Source organism: Mustela nivalis (assembly GCF_964662115.1).
Source record: "Mustela nivalis genome assembly, chromosome: 8".
NCBI lineage: Eukaryota > Metazoa > Chordata > Mammalia > Carnivora > Mustelidae > Mustela > Mustela nivalis.
The window spans coordinates 28,947,365-28,964,708 of NC_139027.1; the positions used below are offsets into that span (position 1 = coordinate 28,947,365).

Sequence of the window (17,344 nt, forward strand, 5' to 3'; positions counted from 1 at the left end):
CCTGAATTTATGTATTTTTAAGGGATAAAATTGGATGTACACAGAGAAATTAAAGCCTCTCCCAGCAGCCCATTCATGAGATAAAAATTTGTTTTTCAGAGTCAGGAAACTACGAAATCCATGCTGCCTATGGTTGTTGGGTACATTTTATCAAAGGATAGTAGTAAAGACTCAAGAGTTTGATTACTTTTGCATCTCTCAGAGTTTCCATTGCCAAACTTGGAAGATACACCTTTCTACATCAACAGAGGAAATAACAATTTCACAAAGCGTCCTTCTCTGGGCCCGAACAGAAGAGTGTGGACGTACTCGTGTGCATCTTGTGACCCACCAAAGACCCACGTGTGATATTTTATGTATTTACTTTCTGCTGCTTTCACATACAATTTCATCTTGTGATGCTAACACCCAAGTTTTACACAGTAAAGGCCAGTCACTCTTCTCTGACCCCTTTCCAAAAACTGGGCATGGAGGAGATGCCAGGTTTAAAAGAATGAGTTAGTCATAGAATTCCTGAGCTCCAAGTGACCTACTTTACCTTCCTCTACAGAGGAATCAACTGAAGCCCAGTGAGGTTAACTAATTGTTTATTACTAAAACTAAGCGCCCTTCAACTACAAAATAAACCAGGCATTCACCAGCAAGTAGCATGTGATCCACGAGCATATTTGTCCTCAACATGGCCTTGTTCATCTTTCTGTTTCCTGGGCCTTCCCAGAAATGTGCGGGTAACAGCTTTCGGTGCTCAGAGCCAGCACAGAAGGATGGGCTCCTTTCTGGTTTATTTCCTAGATACCAAATCTCTGTGGTCTAGAAAGTACTGTAGCCATTGACCTGGGCCCATATTCTGTCCCGGCTGCCATTTCTTGGGCCACAGATCACGTACTTGTTTCTGATTCAATACCAGCCCTGCCAGGGGTAGATACTCGCTTCCGTGTGGGTTTGACAGGTTAGCAGAAGTCTGATGAATGGGCAAAAAGAAAATAAATAAGCTTACCTTTGACTCCTTGTTGGCTGGTCATGGTCAGAGGCAAGGTATGAGTGGAGTGGACTACATGGGTTCCCAGGGCCTTGCCTGACTGCTGGGAATGCTGATACAATTTTGGCATGCTGCCACCGTGGACCGGGATCTGACAAAGCTTCCCTGTGAAATTCGGAGGGCACTGGCATTTGTCCCTTGAGCTGCACTGGCCGCCATTCATACATGGAAGATGGCAAATGACTAAAAGGGAAAAGAGAAAATGTGGAGAGTTGGTTAGTTTCTCAAATGCTAAGTAACAACCAACCAACAAAACTCCCAAAACACACAGCCCATTATAACCATTACATTCCTGCTGACTTTAGAAACAGTCAGCAACAAAGTAACTACATGAAGAAAACAATAGTCTCTGTTACTCACTGTCTTCTTATGTCATTTAACTCTCCAACTGCTTATGGCTGTTCTCCCCAACAATGGAAAGAATTCAGGGAGAAGAAGATCTCTATATATGTATAGATATAGATATATGAATATAAATAGATGTATGTATGTATAGATAGATATAAATATATTCACAGATATGAATATACACACACATAGTCACTCAAGATTATTATCTATCTTTTGTATTCTATAATTACTTTGCTTTTGTGTTTTATTACTTGTTTATTAACTGTATCCCAAGATTATAAAGTCCTTGGGAAAAAGAGATATCTCTGGCTTAGTGATTTTTATATCCTTGGCATCTAGAATAATTTCTGGCACACAGGAGACATTAGTTATCTCCTCAAAAAATAAACAAAGAAACACGGGAGAGTGCCAAAAGTATGTGTTGAGGGTTTTCACTAAGACAGGGAGCTAAGTGCTAACCAGAACCAGGGAGAACAGTGTGGGCCCTGCTGTATAGGAATTTGCAGTCTCATTAGGATAATAAGATCACAGTGAAACAGCAGATGCGTTTGTGAGTGATTAGAAGTATGAACTTTAACTGATTTAGAATAAAGAAAGATAAAAGGACATATGGGGTCAAGAACTGTAAGGGGAGTTTTAAATTCTGTCTAAATTCAGCTTATAGACAACTTCTTTATCGCTAACAAATTCTTCCCATCAGCCTTTTTTTTTTTAAATATTTTATTTATTTATTTGAGAGAGAGACAGTGAGAGAGAACATGAGTGAGGAGAAGGTCAGAGAGAGAAGCAGACTCCCTGTGGGGCTGGGAGCCCAATGCGGGACTCGATCTTGGAACTCCAGGATCATGACCTGAGCCGAAGGCAGTCATCCAACCAACCAAGCCACCCAGGCGTCCCCCATCAGCCTTTTATCATGATCAGATTCCTACCAGCTTAAACAGTAAAAGCCCCTCAACTCCATTTCCTTCCAGCTTCTACCCTCTTTAAATTTTCTCCTCCATGATCAGCATTTCAAAGAACTGTCCACTTCTCCACACACTACCATCTAGCTTGGACCCTGCCTGTTTTCTACAGGATGCTCCTCTTACGAAGGTGACTTATAGGCTTCAGGTTGCTAAACCCAACAAACGCATTTCACTCTTCCTTGGATTTCCATCACATCTCACTCACCCATTGTTCTCCTTCCTCTCTGCCCCTTTCAATTTAATATGCTACGCAGACTCCACTTCCTATGCCTTTGAAGTATTGGTATGCTTTAAGGTTTGATGTTAACCTCCTCATCTTTGCTAATGCTATATACTCCTTCTCTACCTCGCCAGATGCTGATGTCACCCAAATTTGTACTTCTTAACCAAAGTTTTCCACTGAGCTCCACACTCTCTACTACAATATCTCTTCATGTAGAGATTCCAGAAGCAACTCAAACTGGAAATATCCAAAATAAAATTCATCATCTTCCCCTAATACCTCCATTCACCAAGTGGTCCTTAACAGAAACCTCACTGTTGCTCCCGCATTTCACCCATCCAAGTATCCAGTCCTGGAGGTCCTCCTTTGTAAACACTCATCAGATATGTCCAGTTTCTTCCCATCACAGAACCCCTGGTCCTTCTGAAGGTTTTGGGGTCTCACCTTATTTTCTACTACTCAGCTAAATTGAATTCCATTCATTTCCTCAGTATTCAGGGTCCTCTTGTGCTTTACCCATCCCGTGTCCACGACCTGAACACTCTTTCCACTCCAGCCCCGCTCACCTACTTGACACCTCCTTATCTTTTAGACGTTGCTTCATTGTCCCCTTTTCTAGACGCGTTCCCAGTTGCCCGTCACCTGGGCGTGGTGTCCCTCTTCTGTGCCTCCATGGTTGTCATTCACTGATGGTCCTGGCACCTAGCTTACCGCTGCGTGGGTTGTCTGACTACTTTTGTGCATGCCTCATTCAGCGGGAGTTCTGTGAGGTCAGGGACCTCATTTTGCTATGTTTTGCTTCTAGCACGCAGTTCAGCTTCCAGAGGAAAGCTGGAGGTGGATAGAACACTGACTGAAACAATGAAACAATGTGCGCCTACCACTTTGTCCAATGCCATTTCTGGTGCTCCTGAAGATCCAGCCCCTGCCCTTTGAGAACATGACAGCTAACTGAGCAGACGATACAGGGTAGCTATCAACACAGATCAGCACAGAAGTGACAACTGGAAATTATAAAATGCAAATCTGGTGGGCTATCAGAGAGGAGCAAACACCTTTTTGGGAAATCAAAATAGACCATACGGGAAAGATCATTTGGGGTAAGTCTTTGAGAATGGGCAGGGGTCAGAAAAACCAAGAGAAGTGCTTTCGAGGAACACGAAGGAAGGAAGCAGGCATATCTGGGAGATCATGAATACAGCTGTCTTGTTAAAATTCTGGGTTCCTGAGGCAAGGAGCGAGGTGATGAAGTAGGAGAGGCAGGCTTGAGGCAGACAGTGCAAGTCCTTAAAGGCCTGCCTGGTAAGACGTGTAAGTTTTACTCTGCAATCGGGAGCTGGGAGGCCCCAAGGAGAGAACTCAGGAAGACGGACTCTCGGGAAGATCTCTCTCATGATGGCAGGTGAGGGTCGCTGGAGAAGTAAGCGAGGAAGGTGGGGAATTCAGTTAGGTGGTGACGGTAGTCACCGAAGCACACGTTGAAAACCACTGGATGGAAGCTGATATGCTTTCTCCAGCGCCCACTCCACTGAGGTATTAGGTAAGAGGAGAGGAGTCAAAGCTGACTCCGTGGTTGAGTCAAACACTTCATAACTCCCTGTTCACTTCTCAATTCAATTTCTAGGTCACTTGGCTACGGTGGATTCACTTGATGTGCAACAGGCAAGGGGCATCAGGCCAAGATTTAAATGTATTACAAACAGTTTACCACCAGACTAAGGCATTCTTCACTTTGCATGGTTCCAACGTGCTTAAATTTCAGGGACCACCGTTTGGTCACCTAACACCAGTAGCCCCCAAACAGCAGGGTTCCCACTTCAGTTGTCACAGTATATTAATGCTGAAGTACATAAAGCACAAATTTCACCGCTAGCGTTTTGGTCCAGAAATCCCCACGCGAATAAACGATGCCTATCATGATCACCAAACCACCGTGTCACTTCAACCACGGTCGGCATCTGGTCCCTGCTCGTCCATCGTTCAGTTCACACGCAGACAGACAGACAGACAGACAGCAGGCAGTCGTGTTGCCCTCCCCCATCTCATGGGAATAAACTCACTGGACATTTTACAGAAGTGCATAATCAACAGAAGGTATGGGGTCAGCACAAACAAGTGTAACCCAGAAATAAAAAGCAGTAACAGTGGAATTTCACTAAATTGGAAAGTCACTGTAAGGAAGAAGATGAAGATGTCCCAGAGGAAGTGACATGGAAGGAACACTGAGTTCACAGCTGTGAAAGCACCAACGCTAAAAGCAGATCCAGACTCAGGAAGGAACAGGACAATTCACTGAAGCAGAGAAAAGACAGACATGTCGTACGGGACACAATAAGAGGGCAAACATGTTCAAACTACTTTTGGTAAGTTCTCCTCAAAGAAATAAAACAGGTTGATTATCAGTGTCCCTAACATTTTAAATTGTAGGGCAATAAATTAATCTTAGCTTCCCTTTTATTTTTGCATTGCCCTATCCATTTATAACCTACAGTAAGAAAGCTTTACTATTTTGACAAAAGACTGAAAAGGTCATAGAACTGGTCATTTCCCCATTGATTATTCAGGTGATTTTGCACAGTTTCAGTCTGCAGATCATATGGTCCTCTGGTGCTACGTAGACGGCCTACAATCAAAGCTAAAATAACTTCATATGTGTAACCATCTTTCCCCTTCACAGAAACGTTAACCAATTCACTTTTGTGAGATGTTCCTAACATCAACTTCTTTTGAACCTAACAGGAATTTAATCAGTTTTATTTAAATCTGCCTTTAAAGCAGCTTTCATGCAAGTGTCAAGGATGCACCAGAGTATGTGGATACAGTCATATCCTACCATACAGCTCTGGTAACCTTGTGTGTCTCTCTCTCTGTTCATAAGGAAACAGTTTCTGTTTGACTTATTCTAACCCATAAGTGGGCACTCTTTATAACTATTTATGACGGAGAGGTAAAATATCTATTCCCCCATTCCAGCATTTTCTAAAATCTAAATTACAATATCAAGTTCTCTGCCTCAACTCAATAACTACAGGTTGAGTCCTTTGTGGTAAGCTCGCTTTTTATAGCTCAATAATCTTTTATATCAAAGAAAACAAATTTAAAAATGAACCTACAAACTTCAGGATTTAACTATGAATGGCTTCTTTCTGCTTCCCAAGTTCATGCCGCTCTCCAAACAATCACGTAGTGATATATGGTCTGTGTCGCCAGCATTCTTTAAAACCTTCTCAACACATGAGGAGGAAAAAGACTAAGTTATCTTTAAGGCTGACTCGGGAAGCCTGTGGTATGCTGGCTGTAGGTCTAGCTATGGCACATATATTTTAGAACGTGTAACCAGGGGGTGTAACGTAGAATGCTGGCTGAGAAATTCCATTGCCCTGGCAGCCTGACATTTCTCCGGCCACCACCATAATTCACTAATTCACCCTAGGGCATCCCATGGACCTACTGCAAATAACGAGGTAGATGGATCCACAGCTTCTTATTCCAGAAAGTCTAACCTTGCGACAACCACTCGGTATATCTCGCGGTAGTACTCTACGAGGTCAGAACGAGCAGACGGATCCAAGTTCGAGGTTTTAAATACGCCAAGTGTCTCAGTGGGTTCCACCATTCGCTCTGGTCTAGAAAACAACTTGCTGTACTCGAAAAACCAGGCTGATGCAACAGTCACATTTTACGTCACAAGCTGGAACTTAAACGAAGATATACTCATTTGGGAGATAATTGGCCAATATGAGTGGACTGAATTTTCTCAAGAGTCAGACTATAAAAAGCCATATTCCTTCTTTCCTGTTATCTCAGTTGACTATAAAAAATGCTTCAGCTGCTTGTCCCCAAAAGGCGCCCTCGGAATGTACTCGACTTTCCTGCAGCAACATCCTGGCCCCTCCACCCACCTCCTCGGTTTTCGTGCCAGCAGACAGACCATTTCAAGTTATTGTGGCTAAGGCAGAACAGGGAAAACAAACCTCCATCTGAAGAAAAACCTACATCTGTCATTTCACAGAACAGACACACACATGATTTTGATTTGAAGAGCTACTTAAAGTTTCCCCACTTGTCTCTGATTAGAAGAATAATGTTCCCTTGAAGGGCTGCACCATTTTTGCTGATATCCCTGGGAGTATGGGGGGGAAAAAAAAGCAACAATATCTTTAGAAAGTCAACGTTATCACTTCATTTATTCCCTGACACATCCCTACACCACTCCCTCTTTTGAAGGGCATCCTTGAAGTCTACTCAGCCAGAAAGTGGGTTCATACTGTAGTTGTCTAAAGCTTTTGGGTAACAAACATTAGCTAATAATTAAGGCTACAAACCACTGCTCACTTAAGAACCTATCCCACTGCTCTAAAAACAAAAACAAAAACAAACCTTGCCTACTTGCCTTTTAATTCAGTAGGCATCACTAGAAAACAAACAAACAAAAACAAATAAAACCAAAAACCAAACCCAGAAGCTGAAAGCAGAGATGAAGGTCACATTCTTTTGAAGCCCAGACAGGATGGTGGAGGGGGTCTAGCCCTACACAGGAGCCAAAAAGAAAGCCTGGAGATTAGCAGGCATTTACTATAATTTAGGTTTGGGGTTTATTTGTGGAATGTAGAGATTTACAATTGTTCTGCTCTAAATTTGTCCGTAGCCAATTCTTGGTTATCTGTCTCCTAACGTAGATGGACTCACAGGGTCTTCCAAGAAAACATTTGAGATATAGGGGTCCGGAACAACCTGTCCGAGAAGGTGGCGTTCAAACTGTACCTAAGAGGAGAAGAATCCGGTGATGTCACGAGTTGGCAGAAGGGCATTAGCAAAAGAAGAAATAACAGGAGCCAAGATCCTGAGGGGAGACAGGGGTTCGAAAGTGGCAGGAGCGCGGGAGACAAGGACAAAGTGAGAGCATCTGGGCTGGACAGAGAGCGACAGGAGCCAGATTCCCATTTCTTCCCCCAAGGATATAGGGCAAGCAGTAAAGGCAGATACAGAGCAACAGAATGAGTAGAAATAGAAACTAACAGCTCAGGACCAGGACGGACAGCCATCACAGGAGTCAGAACCAGGGAAAAAGAAAGAGGACAGAGAAGTAAGGATATAAACAGGCTTCTCTATTACGAACACACAAAATGTGCACTATAAATCTGCTTTGAGTTCCTGGACCTCATTTTACATTTTTGAGTAACTATTTAGCCAGATACAAGTTAAATTCCAGAAGGTTTAATTTAAAACTCATTAGATACAGAATCATTCCACTGGGAAGAGGATTTTTTTTTCCTTTTTTTTTTTTTTAAACATGTGAGAGGAGAGATTCATGTTCTTGATAATACATGCAAAAGGGAAAAAAAAAAAAAGAGTCCAAAGAAATCTTGGGGCAAAGGAAAAAAAGCGTTCATTGGAGTTAAAAACAGCACCCACCACTCTCTCCCTGCCAGAGAGAATCTCTTTATTTTACCTGCTCTGGTAATTAGGAAGACCACGTTCATCCCATCTCCACTTACCAAATCCTGAGGTTTATTACTGGGCTCGAGTTAAAGGGATTGCAGATTTCAACAAATGCAAAATATCAACCTTAATACAAACAAGAATTCCAAGAATGTCACTAGTTTTTAATGCTGTGTGCATTAGCAAATGCTTCAATACCATGTTCTGTTTACAATCCCAGAGATATGGAGCTCTGCCACACACATGCACACTAGAGCTTCTAACTTGGGGTGAGGCCATTCATCATCTCAGCTTTGTTTATGGATTTCTGTTCCTTTAGCTTCAACCTCACCAGAGCACTGAGCTATCTAGTCTGATCTCGTTGAATCCTCTGCATGACCTAAGGAGCTCCATTCATCAATGCTATCACAAAATTTGACTTCCTACCCTTGAGCCACAGAAGCGGTTAGTGCAGCTCTGTCTTCGAAATTCCTGAACACCAGGGCTCTTTCACCCTTTGGAAAGAAACACAGCAGTTTTTGCAGGCTGCAGAGTCAACGCAAACCCAGACACCTTGGAACGGAGGTATCCTCTAGAAACAACCTCTGAAAACTGAAGCAGGTGTTTTCACTTTCTGGGTTACGGTGTCCCCGTCTGTTAAAAAGGGTGACTCCATAACACAATCTGCAGGTTCTTTTCCAACCCTGAAATTCTGGTTCTCAAGAGTTTAACCAAGTCAGTCAATACCGTGACATCCAGACGGCCCCCTCTCATCTATGGGGATGGCAGGATTTACATTTTAAAATGGGGAAGAATGACTATCCAGACCCTTGCAATTTGTGTAGAAGTGATTGGGGTTCCTCTGCTAACGGGTGTGCTTTATTGAATTATATGTATAATGTATAATCAGACACGGATTCAAACTTAAGTTTCATTCTTACTGACAACACAGTTAATAAAATGCTCAAGGAGTTAGGAAAAGTGGGCTTCATTTGGCAGAGTCATATGAGCATATCACACTGGGGGGGGTGGTGGTAATGCTGCCCCTCAGGGGCAGGGAAACAGGTTTCATCAAAGGATGGCTGGTTGTCATCCTCAGAGACCCCACCTTCTACAATGCTGTCACTGCAAAACTCTGTACAGACACAATGCCATTCTAGTCACTGCTGCCTGGCATGTTCTTTTTTTTTTAATATTTTATTTATTTATTTGACAGAGACCACAAGTAGGCAGAGAGGCAGGCAGAGAGAAGAAGGGAAGCAGGCTCCCGGGGCTGAGCAGAGAGCCAGATGTGGGGCTCGATCCCAAGACCCTGGGACCATGACCTGAGCTGAAGGCAAAGGCTTTAACCCACTGAGCCACCCAGGCGCCCCTGGCATGTTCTTTGATATCACTGCAGAATGCTGCCTCCAAAACCAAGTAATACCACTTATGCCTAGTACCAAGTAATACCACTTAAGCTACATACAATAGTATTTCAAATAAAGGTTAAAAACCTCTTAGTATTTACTGTAATTTTCAAGCTCTGTGGTGTCTTCAGGGACCAAGTTCAGACTCCCACTAAGCTCAGTAGCACCTGCTTGTTATTTGTTTATTCCTAAGCCTCAAGAAAGGACTTACATGTTAGAATTTTAAATTCTAAATTTTAAAATACCTGCAAAGTCAAAACCTCAGTAACACATCTCTAACACAAAATTGCACTCCAGCCTTCTGACATCATAACCAATCCAAATTCTGGCAGCGCTTTAACGTCTGGCCCAAAGATGGCCTCCCAAAAAGGAACGTTCCTCCAAAGAAAGGGGCATGCTATATTCTAGAAAGAATGCTAGAGCCAATTGCAAATTTGGGGCCGGCATCTAACAACTTATGTCATTTATCAGTCTATGTTGTGTTATAATTATTTTTTATTTTCCCTCTACTTTGTTTTGAATATGGTAGGAAAGAGGCTATGGTGTTCTCATCTTTGTACCTCCTGTATTCCATAGCACAGTATTTTACAAATAAGAACTCAACGAAAAATTCACACCCATCTCCCAAAAATTCCAAATGGGAAAGAACCCAGCAAGTACCTATACCTCTTTCAACACTCCTCGTTGTTGTTGTTCTTGTTGTTTTCCTGACACATGATCACTTAAGCCTATACTGGAGTAGTTTTCTAACTACTAACTTTCTAACAATGTTGCAGAAAGTGCTAAGGTTCCACAGAGGTGCTAGAAAGTACCTACCAAATAATCTAACTCAAACACCTTATTCTACGGACAGTGAGCTACAGACTTTGTGTGTACTGAGGACATCATGGCCATGTAGTCACAGAAATGGGACCAGAACACAGGTATCCCAAACCTTGGTGCGGTGCTCTTGCCCACACAGCCCTTAGGATGGAAGGACCAAGAGCTGTCCCTCAAATCTCACCAGAGTCTTGCCTCAAGCCCTTGTAAGTTCTTCTTCCAGAAGCATGCTTTTCATAAGTGGTTATAATAGAGTTTACTAACAGAGGCCTAATTCAGATGGGAGGGTTTAGCTCACTGCAGATCAGGGAGGCTCATGAACTTTTCAAGGGAGCTAAATACATAAGTTGAATCACACCAGGGCTTCTTGTTCCTCTAACAGAGAGACACATGGGTTTTCTGGGCTATAGCCATCAGAGGAAGAGTAGGGGTGTAGGTTCAAGAACAACACAATGAAAAAGGAAATGAACAGCATTTGTTGGATAGCATAGATTGGACCATTTCCATCACTGAGAAAACTCTGAGGCACACTGTTGGTCCATCACACGTCCCCCTGAATTCCGCTGAGGATGGAAGTGAAGGCTAGAAGCTCAAAAGTGGTTGTTTGCTCATTCAATGAAGATACATTGTAGATCTACCATGGGCATGTCCTATTCCAAGCATTTGGCAAATATCAGTCAACAAAACAGACAAAATTCTCTGCCCTCCTGGCACTTCACTTCTGTCATCTGCAGTCTCTGTGAGAATCTGGGCAGAAGGAGAATTATTTTAGGGACCAAGAGTCAATCAGCAAGACATGGTCAGAGAAAGAACTTTTCTCCCAGTTCTGCAGGCTACTACTACCGACCTGGCCCTTTCAAGGAGTGGGAAGAGGCATTAGGCAGGACAGAGTTCTGGGGAAGGGCCTTACACGGGGCAGGGGAATGGTTCTCTCCTGGGGCTCTATCTGTAGTGACCCTGGAAGGATCTAGACAGGAAGACCTGGGCAGATGCCATGTGGTGACTATAGGTCACCAGAACTAGGTGAGGAACAAAGCACCCTTGGGGATCCTCAGACACACTCACACAGAAAGTAGAGACAGAAGGGATAAAGGTTCTGTGTAAGAAGGTAAGGGTTTGGGGCTAGCATACGCTGGCTTTTTCATGATCACTCTGTTACCTATACCCACGAGCTGGTGAAGCCTACAAGGACATCTGGGTTACAGTTACAACACTATAGTCCACGTGTGCTTTCTTCTGTCACTACATAGCCACACTGTTTCATGTTAGATACTGCTACAGAGCCTTAACATTCATAAGAGCTATCTAACGGTCTATTAAGTTGACAGAGGATAAACTACATAGCCACTCCTCTCTTTGTTTAGATGACATTTCTGTTTTAACTATCACAGATAAAGCTGCAAGGAATGTTATCCAGTATATAGTCTTACCTTTCTTAGTAATTAATTACTTGCTCATGCATTAAACTAATATTTACTGATTGTTTAGTATGCACCAGGCAATGTGCTAGGTGATAACAGGGAACAAGTGAGACACTGATGAGTCAGTTATGCCTGCCGCATCGTGAGGATGACAGATGAGCCCAGGCTCTAAAACCAAGGGCCTCAAACAAGACCTCCAGAGGGTGTGAATCCCAGTTTCATTATCATTAACGTTAGGACCTTGGGCAATTTATTGAACACTTCTCTGTCCCCCATTTCTTCACCCATGAAATGGCAATCAAACCATACCCAGCTTGGCTGGGTTGTTGACTTGAATGAGGTCATATATTCAAAGCACTAAGAATTCAGCACAGAGTAAGTACTCGAAGGATGTGAGCCCCAGCATCAACTTCATGAACAGGGTGCAGTGGAATCATACAAATGGGGAAACCAAACTAGCAAAGTGACAAGGAAGGGACGTGCATATCCTTATAAAGAGTGCACGAAACTGTGCATTATTTCACTTGCTGCTGAACTGCCGAGTATGTCAATTGATGAATCGTCCAGAAAGAGCACAGGATTCACATCATCAGAATCTGTCATTACCGTGTCAATTTCACATCTACCTTGTCAAAAGTGGATCTTACTTTAAAATATTTCTACCAGTTTAATAGCTACAAAATGTTAACTTCATTGCTTTAATATTACACCTGTGATCAGATTATACTATCATACTAATTTTGCAAGTCTTTACTTAGTCGGGATTATTGACATTTCCCCTACATATATGCTGTTTTTATTTCCTCTTGTCTGACCTATTCGTGTTTATATATTCCCCATAACCCTTAGAGTCTTGATGATTTTAGTTACTTTCACAATGCTTTATGGACAAGAGATTTCAAGATCTTGTTTGTCCTTTGATGAAATAATCATTGTAAATATATTTCCCATTCCTTTTCGTTGAGTTTGGTTTGGACAGATGCATTTTCTTTTCATATAATTAACTTTGTACGCTCCTTTCTTGATAATATATTCCCCGGTTTCATCCATTTAAAACCTACTATACCTCCAAGTACCTGATAAATAACCTATTTCATGCTAACTTTCTAGATGATTTTCATCTCTCTTCTGCTAAATTGTGTAACTCATCCCATCTGGAGCCTCTACCCAGGGGATAAATACGGATTATAACTAATTTCGTTTCATACTGCAATCTAAATATCTTAGTATTTATTATTACATAAAACTTGCCTTCCCACTTTTTGAAGATAAGCAGCTATTGTGAATAGAAGGTTTCAAAATCAGGAAAACAGAACTGTGGTGGGGGAGCAAACACAAAACACAATGTGGCAGTTTCGGGCGGAACTGGGCTGGGAGTGCGGGGAAGAATGCAGGGTGGACAGGAGGCGAGGCACAGGACTAACACATGAGCAGAGAAACCCTCCCTGGGAGACATGAAAGAAGAAACATACTGGGTAATAAAATTAAATGGGGTCTGTAAAATCCAGGCAGATGCCAAAAGGGATAAATTCTGGGTAGACAATGTTTGGGAACCACTACTATAAACACCCGTTGGCCTGGGCCGTCGGCAGCTTCCTTTTATCCCCACCCTCCATGGATCATTACTTTCCCATGGCTCCCTCCTCACTGCACGGCCGTGGCGAGGATATGCCCCCACGAGGCCGCTCTCTCTATCCTTGCCTTGTTCCTCGTAAAGGGCAGGGAGCTCTTTCAGCCTTCTCCTCCTGAGGAGTAAGCACTTTCCCGGCAAGTAGTAAGGCAGGGAACGGTGTGCGGCAGCACCAAGAGTCAACACCACCACAATGAAGGAGTTATTCACTTGCAAGAGAGTGGGGTAGGCTGTGTAGCTGCTGAAGGGACAGACATTGGAGAAGCTCTGCCTTGGATCTTTCTAGATTCCTGAATGGAAAACTCTCCAGTGGGACAACAGGCTCCCAAGACCTTCCTTATATAGAAAAGACCCCAGACAGGAGTTGTTGCCTGGAAGCCTCCAGGTGACACAAAAATGCCCAAGGTCAACCAGTTTAGAGGCCTCTCCAGGCTAGTGGGGAAGCTCTCCCCAGCACTGACGGTTTCAAAGTCCTACGCATAGGTTGCAGGGGGTACACACAGGTGCAGACAGAGATTGCCTACACTCACGGTCAAAATGGGCTGAATAACCCCCTGACCATTGCTGCCATGATTGCACAGCGGTTGTTACTTCAGATACTAAGAAAACAACTGCTTTTTCACTCTTTTCCTCTTAGACTTACAGTCCTGATTTGCAGGTACTGAAGCTAGAGACAGAAGAATGGGTTTTTATATATACGAAATACTAAAAATTTATAAAAAAAAAAAAAAAGATTTACTGATTTATTTGAAAGGGGGGGTGGGAGGGAGGCCGCAAGTGCGGGGAGGGGCAGAGAGAGAGAATCTCCAAGCAGACCGCCCCCGCCAGCCAACAAGCTCAGAGCCGGATGCGGGGCTCCAGCTCACAACCTGTGAGATGCTGACCTGAGCAGAAACCAAGAATTGGACACTTAACTGACTGAGCCACCCAGGAGCGCCAATACTGAAAGTTTCTAAGACCACATCTCGAGTTTCAATTTTACAACCTGTTAGATTAAAAGCAAATTTAATCCATGTTTCTTATCTTACACAGCATTCCATTTTTCATATTGTACCTGTGTGCAGAGAAGGATGAGAATGTTTAACAGGAACCAGAGGGTGACCTACGGACATTACCATTTACGTGGATGGTAGGAAAAAAGTTCTTGAGTATCTTCTCCTGGATCATTCCTTCTGAGATACAGACTCCTCTGAGCTAAAAGCTGAACCCATCAATATCCTGCCTATTTACTTCAGAGATGCTGGGTATCCCCTGCAGAAGACATCAAAATCCAGCAATGGCAGAAGGACTCTTCTTAATCTAGTCCTTGCTACCCATCTAGCTTGTTTTCCCACTACTGCTGTCATGTCCTCTTCAGTTCCATTTATACCCAACCCTTGGTCAGTTCCAAGCGCCATGCTCTGTCTCACATGTGTGGTTCTATACAGTCTCTTCTCTCCTTTCCAACTTACCACCCAACCCTACTACCTCAACCCAAGCCTCTGACTCAGTTTTACCACATCCCTAGGCCTTCCCTGATGTGACAGAAGAGCTGATAGATGCCACTCCCTGCCACAGATGAGCAGTACACCTATGTGCAGGGCAGCTTGGCACAGACAGCAAGGAACTGGAACTTTCTGGGTGCCTGTCTGATTTCTCCAAAAGGCCATGAGCCCCCAGAGGGAGGAAATCTTGTTCAGGGCCTTGCCTCTTTCAGTGGCCCATCCTTAGAGTTTAGCAAAATGCTAGTCACATGGTGGGTACCTGATATTTTTTGAAGGAATAACTGAGCAAATGGAACTTTTTACAGAACAATTTTTTGATTGTGAAGCCAAATGAATGCCAAGTTCTAGATTTTTTTTAATAGTTCAGTTTCCAACTTTTTAACTTTGTCTTAGCTGACCCTAAAGTGACCATGAATATTATATTAGTCATTTGCTTTTATTGTCTTTCCAAATCATTTGACTTGATTTTCATGGAAAAAAATCCCTATTTGCACTCATTTTTTTTTTGACTGGTTTACATAATATTTCATTCAATGATGTAATTTCTGGTCAGAAACAAAAGAACTGACCCTTTGTAACCACTGAGCTTAGACCTGGGGGAGGGAGGGATATAGTATATATGGGGTGAACTGTCAGATAGGAAGAGCCAGTATGTGGTAGGCATCAGTCAGTATATTTTTAAAAAAGGAGTGGAGGGAGTTGATTAATTTGAAAAGTTAGTTAGACAGATGTAGTTTTAGAGAGCTTCCACCACAGACTGCTTAAAATCACACAGCAGAACTTTCCAGAGTCAAATGCTAAAGCTATTCAAAGCCATGTGATTCATTACCAACTGATGAGATGAGCCAAGATGTCTCCTTCCATTTAACTTAAATAATTTGATATGTCAAGTTCAGGTTATTAAAATATGCCTATTCATTCCTCAGGGCTCCATATATACTTCCTGGATCTGGAACATTCCATTAAATCAAGACAATATGTATCAAAACTGACTTCCTGAAGATAATTCTTTCTAATCCCCAGTATTGGCCCATGGGTATGTTTCTAATTAATTCTCCTGAGATGCAGCTCAGCCTCAAATGAAGTTAACTTTTGAAACATCTTAGTGTACACCCTAATACTCAGTTACCACAATAAAACAATTGGAAGTCTAGATTTTGTACAGGATAAGAATCAGAGACATGGAAGCAAAGTAAATTAAAACTACCATCATTAATCAGGACTAGAAAAATTTCCAAATCCTTCTGGCAACTTTCCTAAATAAACCAAGTATCATCAGGGAAACTACTTGGGTATACGAAGAAGAATTTCAGAAACTTTTCCCTAATATGCCTCCTGTTTCCCCTCTCCTTTTATGGCCTGTCAGACACTGAACTTAAGGCAACTATATAAGGATGTTTTAATTCAGAATCAAAATGCACCATGCAACCGTTTTTACTGATATGAAATGAAATACTATAAGTCTTACAAACTAAAAAATTTACCAAAGTGATTTCAATATGAAGTTATATAGTATATAAGTATACTTATAGTAAATATAGTATACAACAACCTAATCCAAACAATAAGAAAAGGCCCACATTATTCTTAGATGTGTATCTACTTTTAGAGTGACTCTGTTCTGGTAGAGGTAATTTCCACAACTAACCTGGTAACTTGAAAACGCTAAGGGGGAAACAGGGAAACATTTCATAACTTTTATACCTATTAATAGGTTCAGTACCATTGGAGCCTGAAACTTATCAAATGCCAAAGATGTATTTTCACAAACAAGCTATTTGGAGCAAAACGTTTTCACCCTTAATATTTTACTAAACCTGGAACTGATGTATTTAAGCAATTTCACGACTTAAGCACTTTCCATGGGATTCACTTTTTCTGGTCCGTAACTTTTACCAGGAAATAGATCCAGATAATAATAATAATAATAACAACCATAGTAATAACAATAATGCTTCCTGGATGTAATAAAATCACCTTCACTACAGAGATTTTTTTCTGCACAAGCTGAAAGTCTAATAGATCAGAAGCTCTCTCTTCTGGGAGCCAAGGGACCCAAGTCCCAGCCCTGGCTCAGCATCACACAGCTTCAGTGACCTCCGGCAATTCAATCTGGCTCCCTGGAACCTGGTTCTCTAGTTAGTAAATCAACAGACCTAACTGAAATATACATTTCCTTCTTGGTGCTAAACTCTTATGAATCCTATGATGTACAAAATGTTAGCAACGACTGCTTCTGAGTCACAAACACTGGAGCCAATTTCTTCTCTATTCCATAACCTGCACATTGTGACCAAGTCCTACTGTTCCTCCCTCTTCATCGTCAGGAACCCTCCTATTTATTTTTTTTTCCCTCTGCCTTCCCTGATGCCTTTGTCCAAGTTCAGGCTACTGGATATTGAGTGGACTATGGCAAAGCCCTCTGGATTCTTCTCACCTCTCTCCATACTGTGTCTAAAATGTACTTCCTGACATAGATACTCAGTTAGCTCATGACCCTACATCGTTTTTCTGTGGCTCTCTCTTGCCTAAAAGAAAAAAAAAATGTGTTTTCTCAATGAAACACATGTATACATGTATAT

General features: G+C 42.3%; 1 protein-coding gene across 16 annotated transcripts in view; it reads right to left on the reverse strand.

The window, feature by feature from the left end:
• The window catches only part of LTBP1 (latent transforming growth factor beta binding protein 1), a 401,809-nt gene that overhangs the window by 193,150 nt on the left and 191,315 nt on the right, over positions 1–17,344 (reverse strand). For all 16 annotated transcript variants that reach the window (XM_082745539.1, XM_082745535.1, XM_082745542.1 and 13 more), the window contains one exon: positions 998–1,222. In XM_082745539.1, coding sequence (XP_082601665.1) covers positions 998–1,222 — 225 coding nt within the window. The remainder of the gene's footprint in view (positions 1–997; positions 1,223–17,344) is intronic.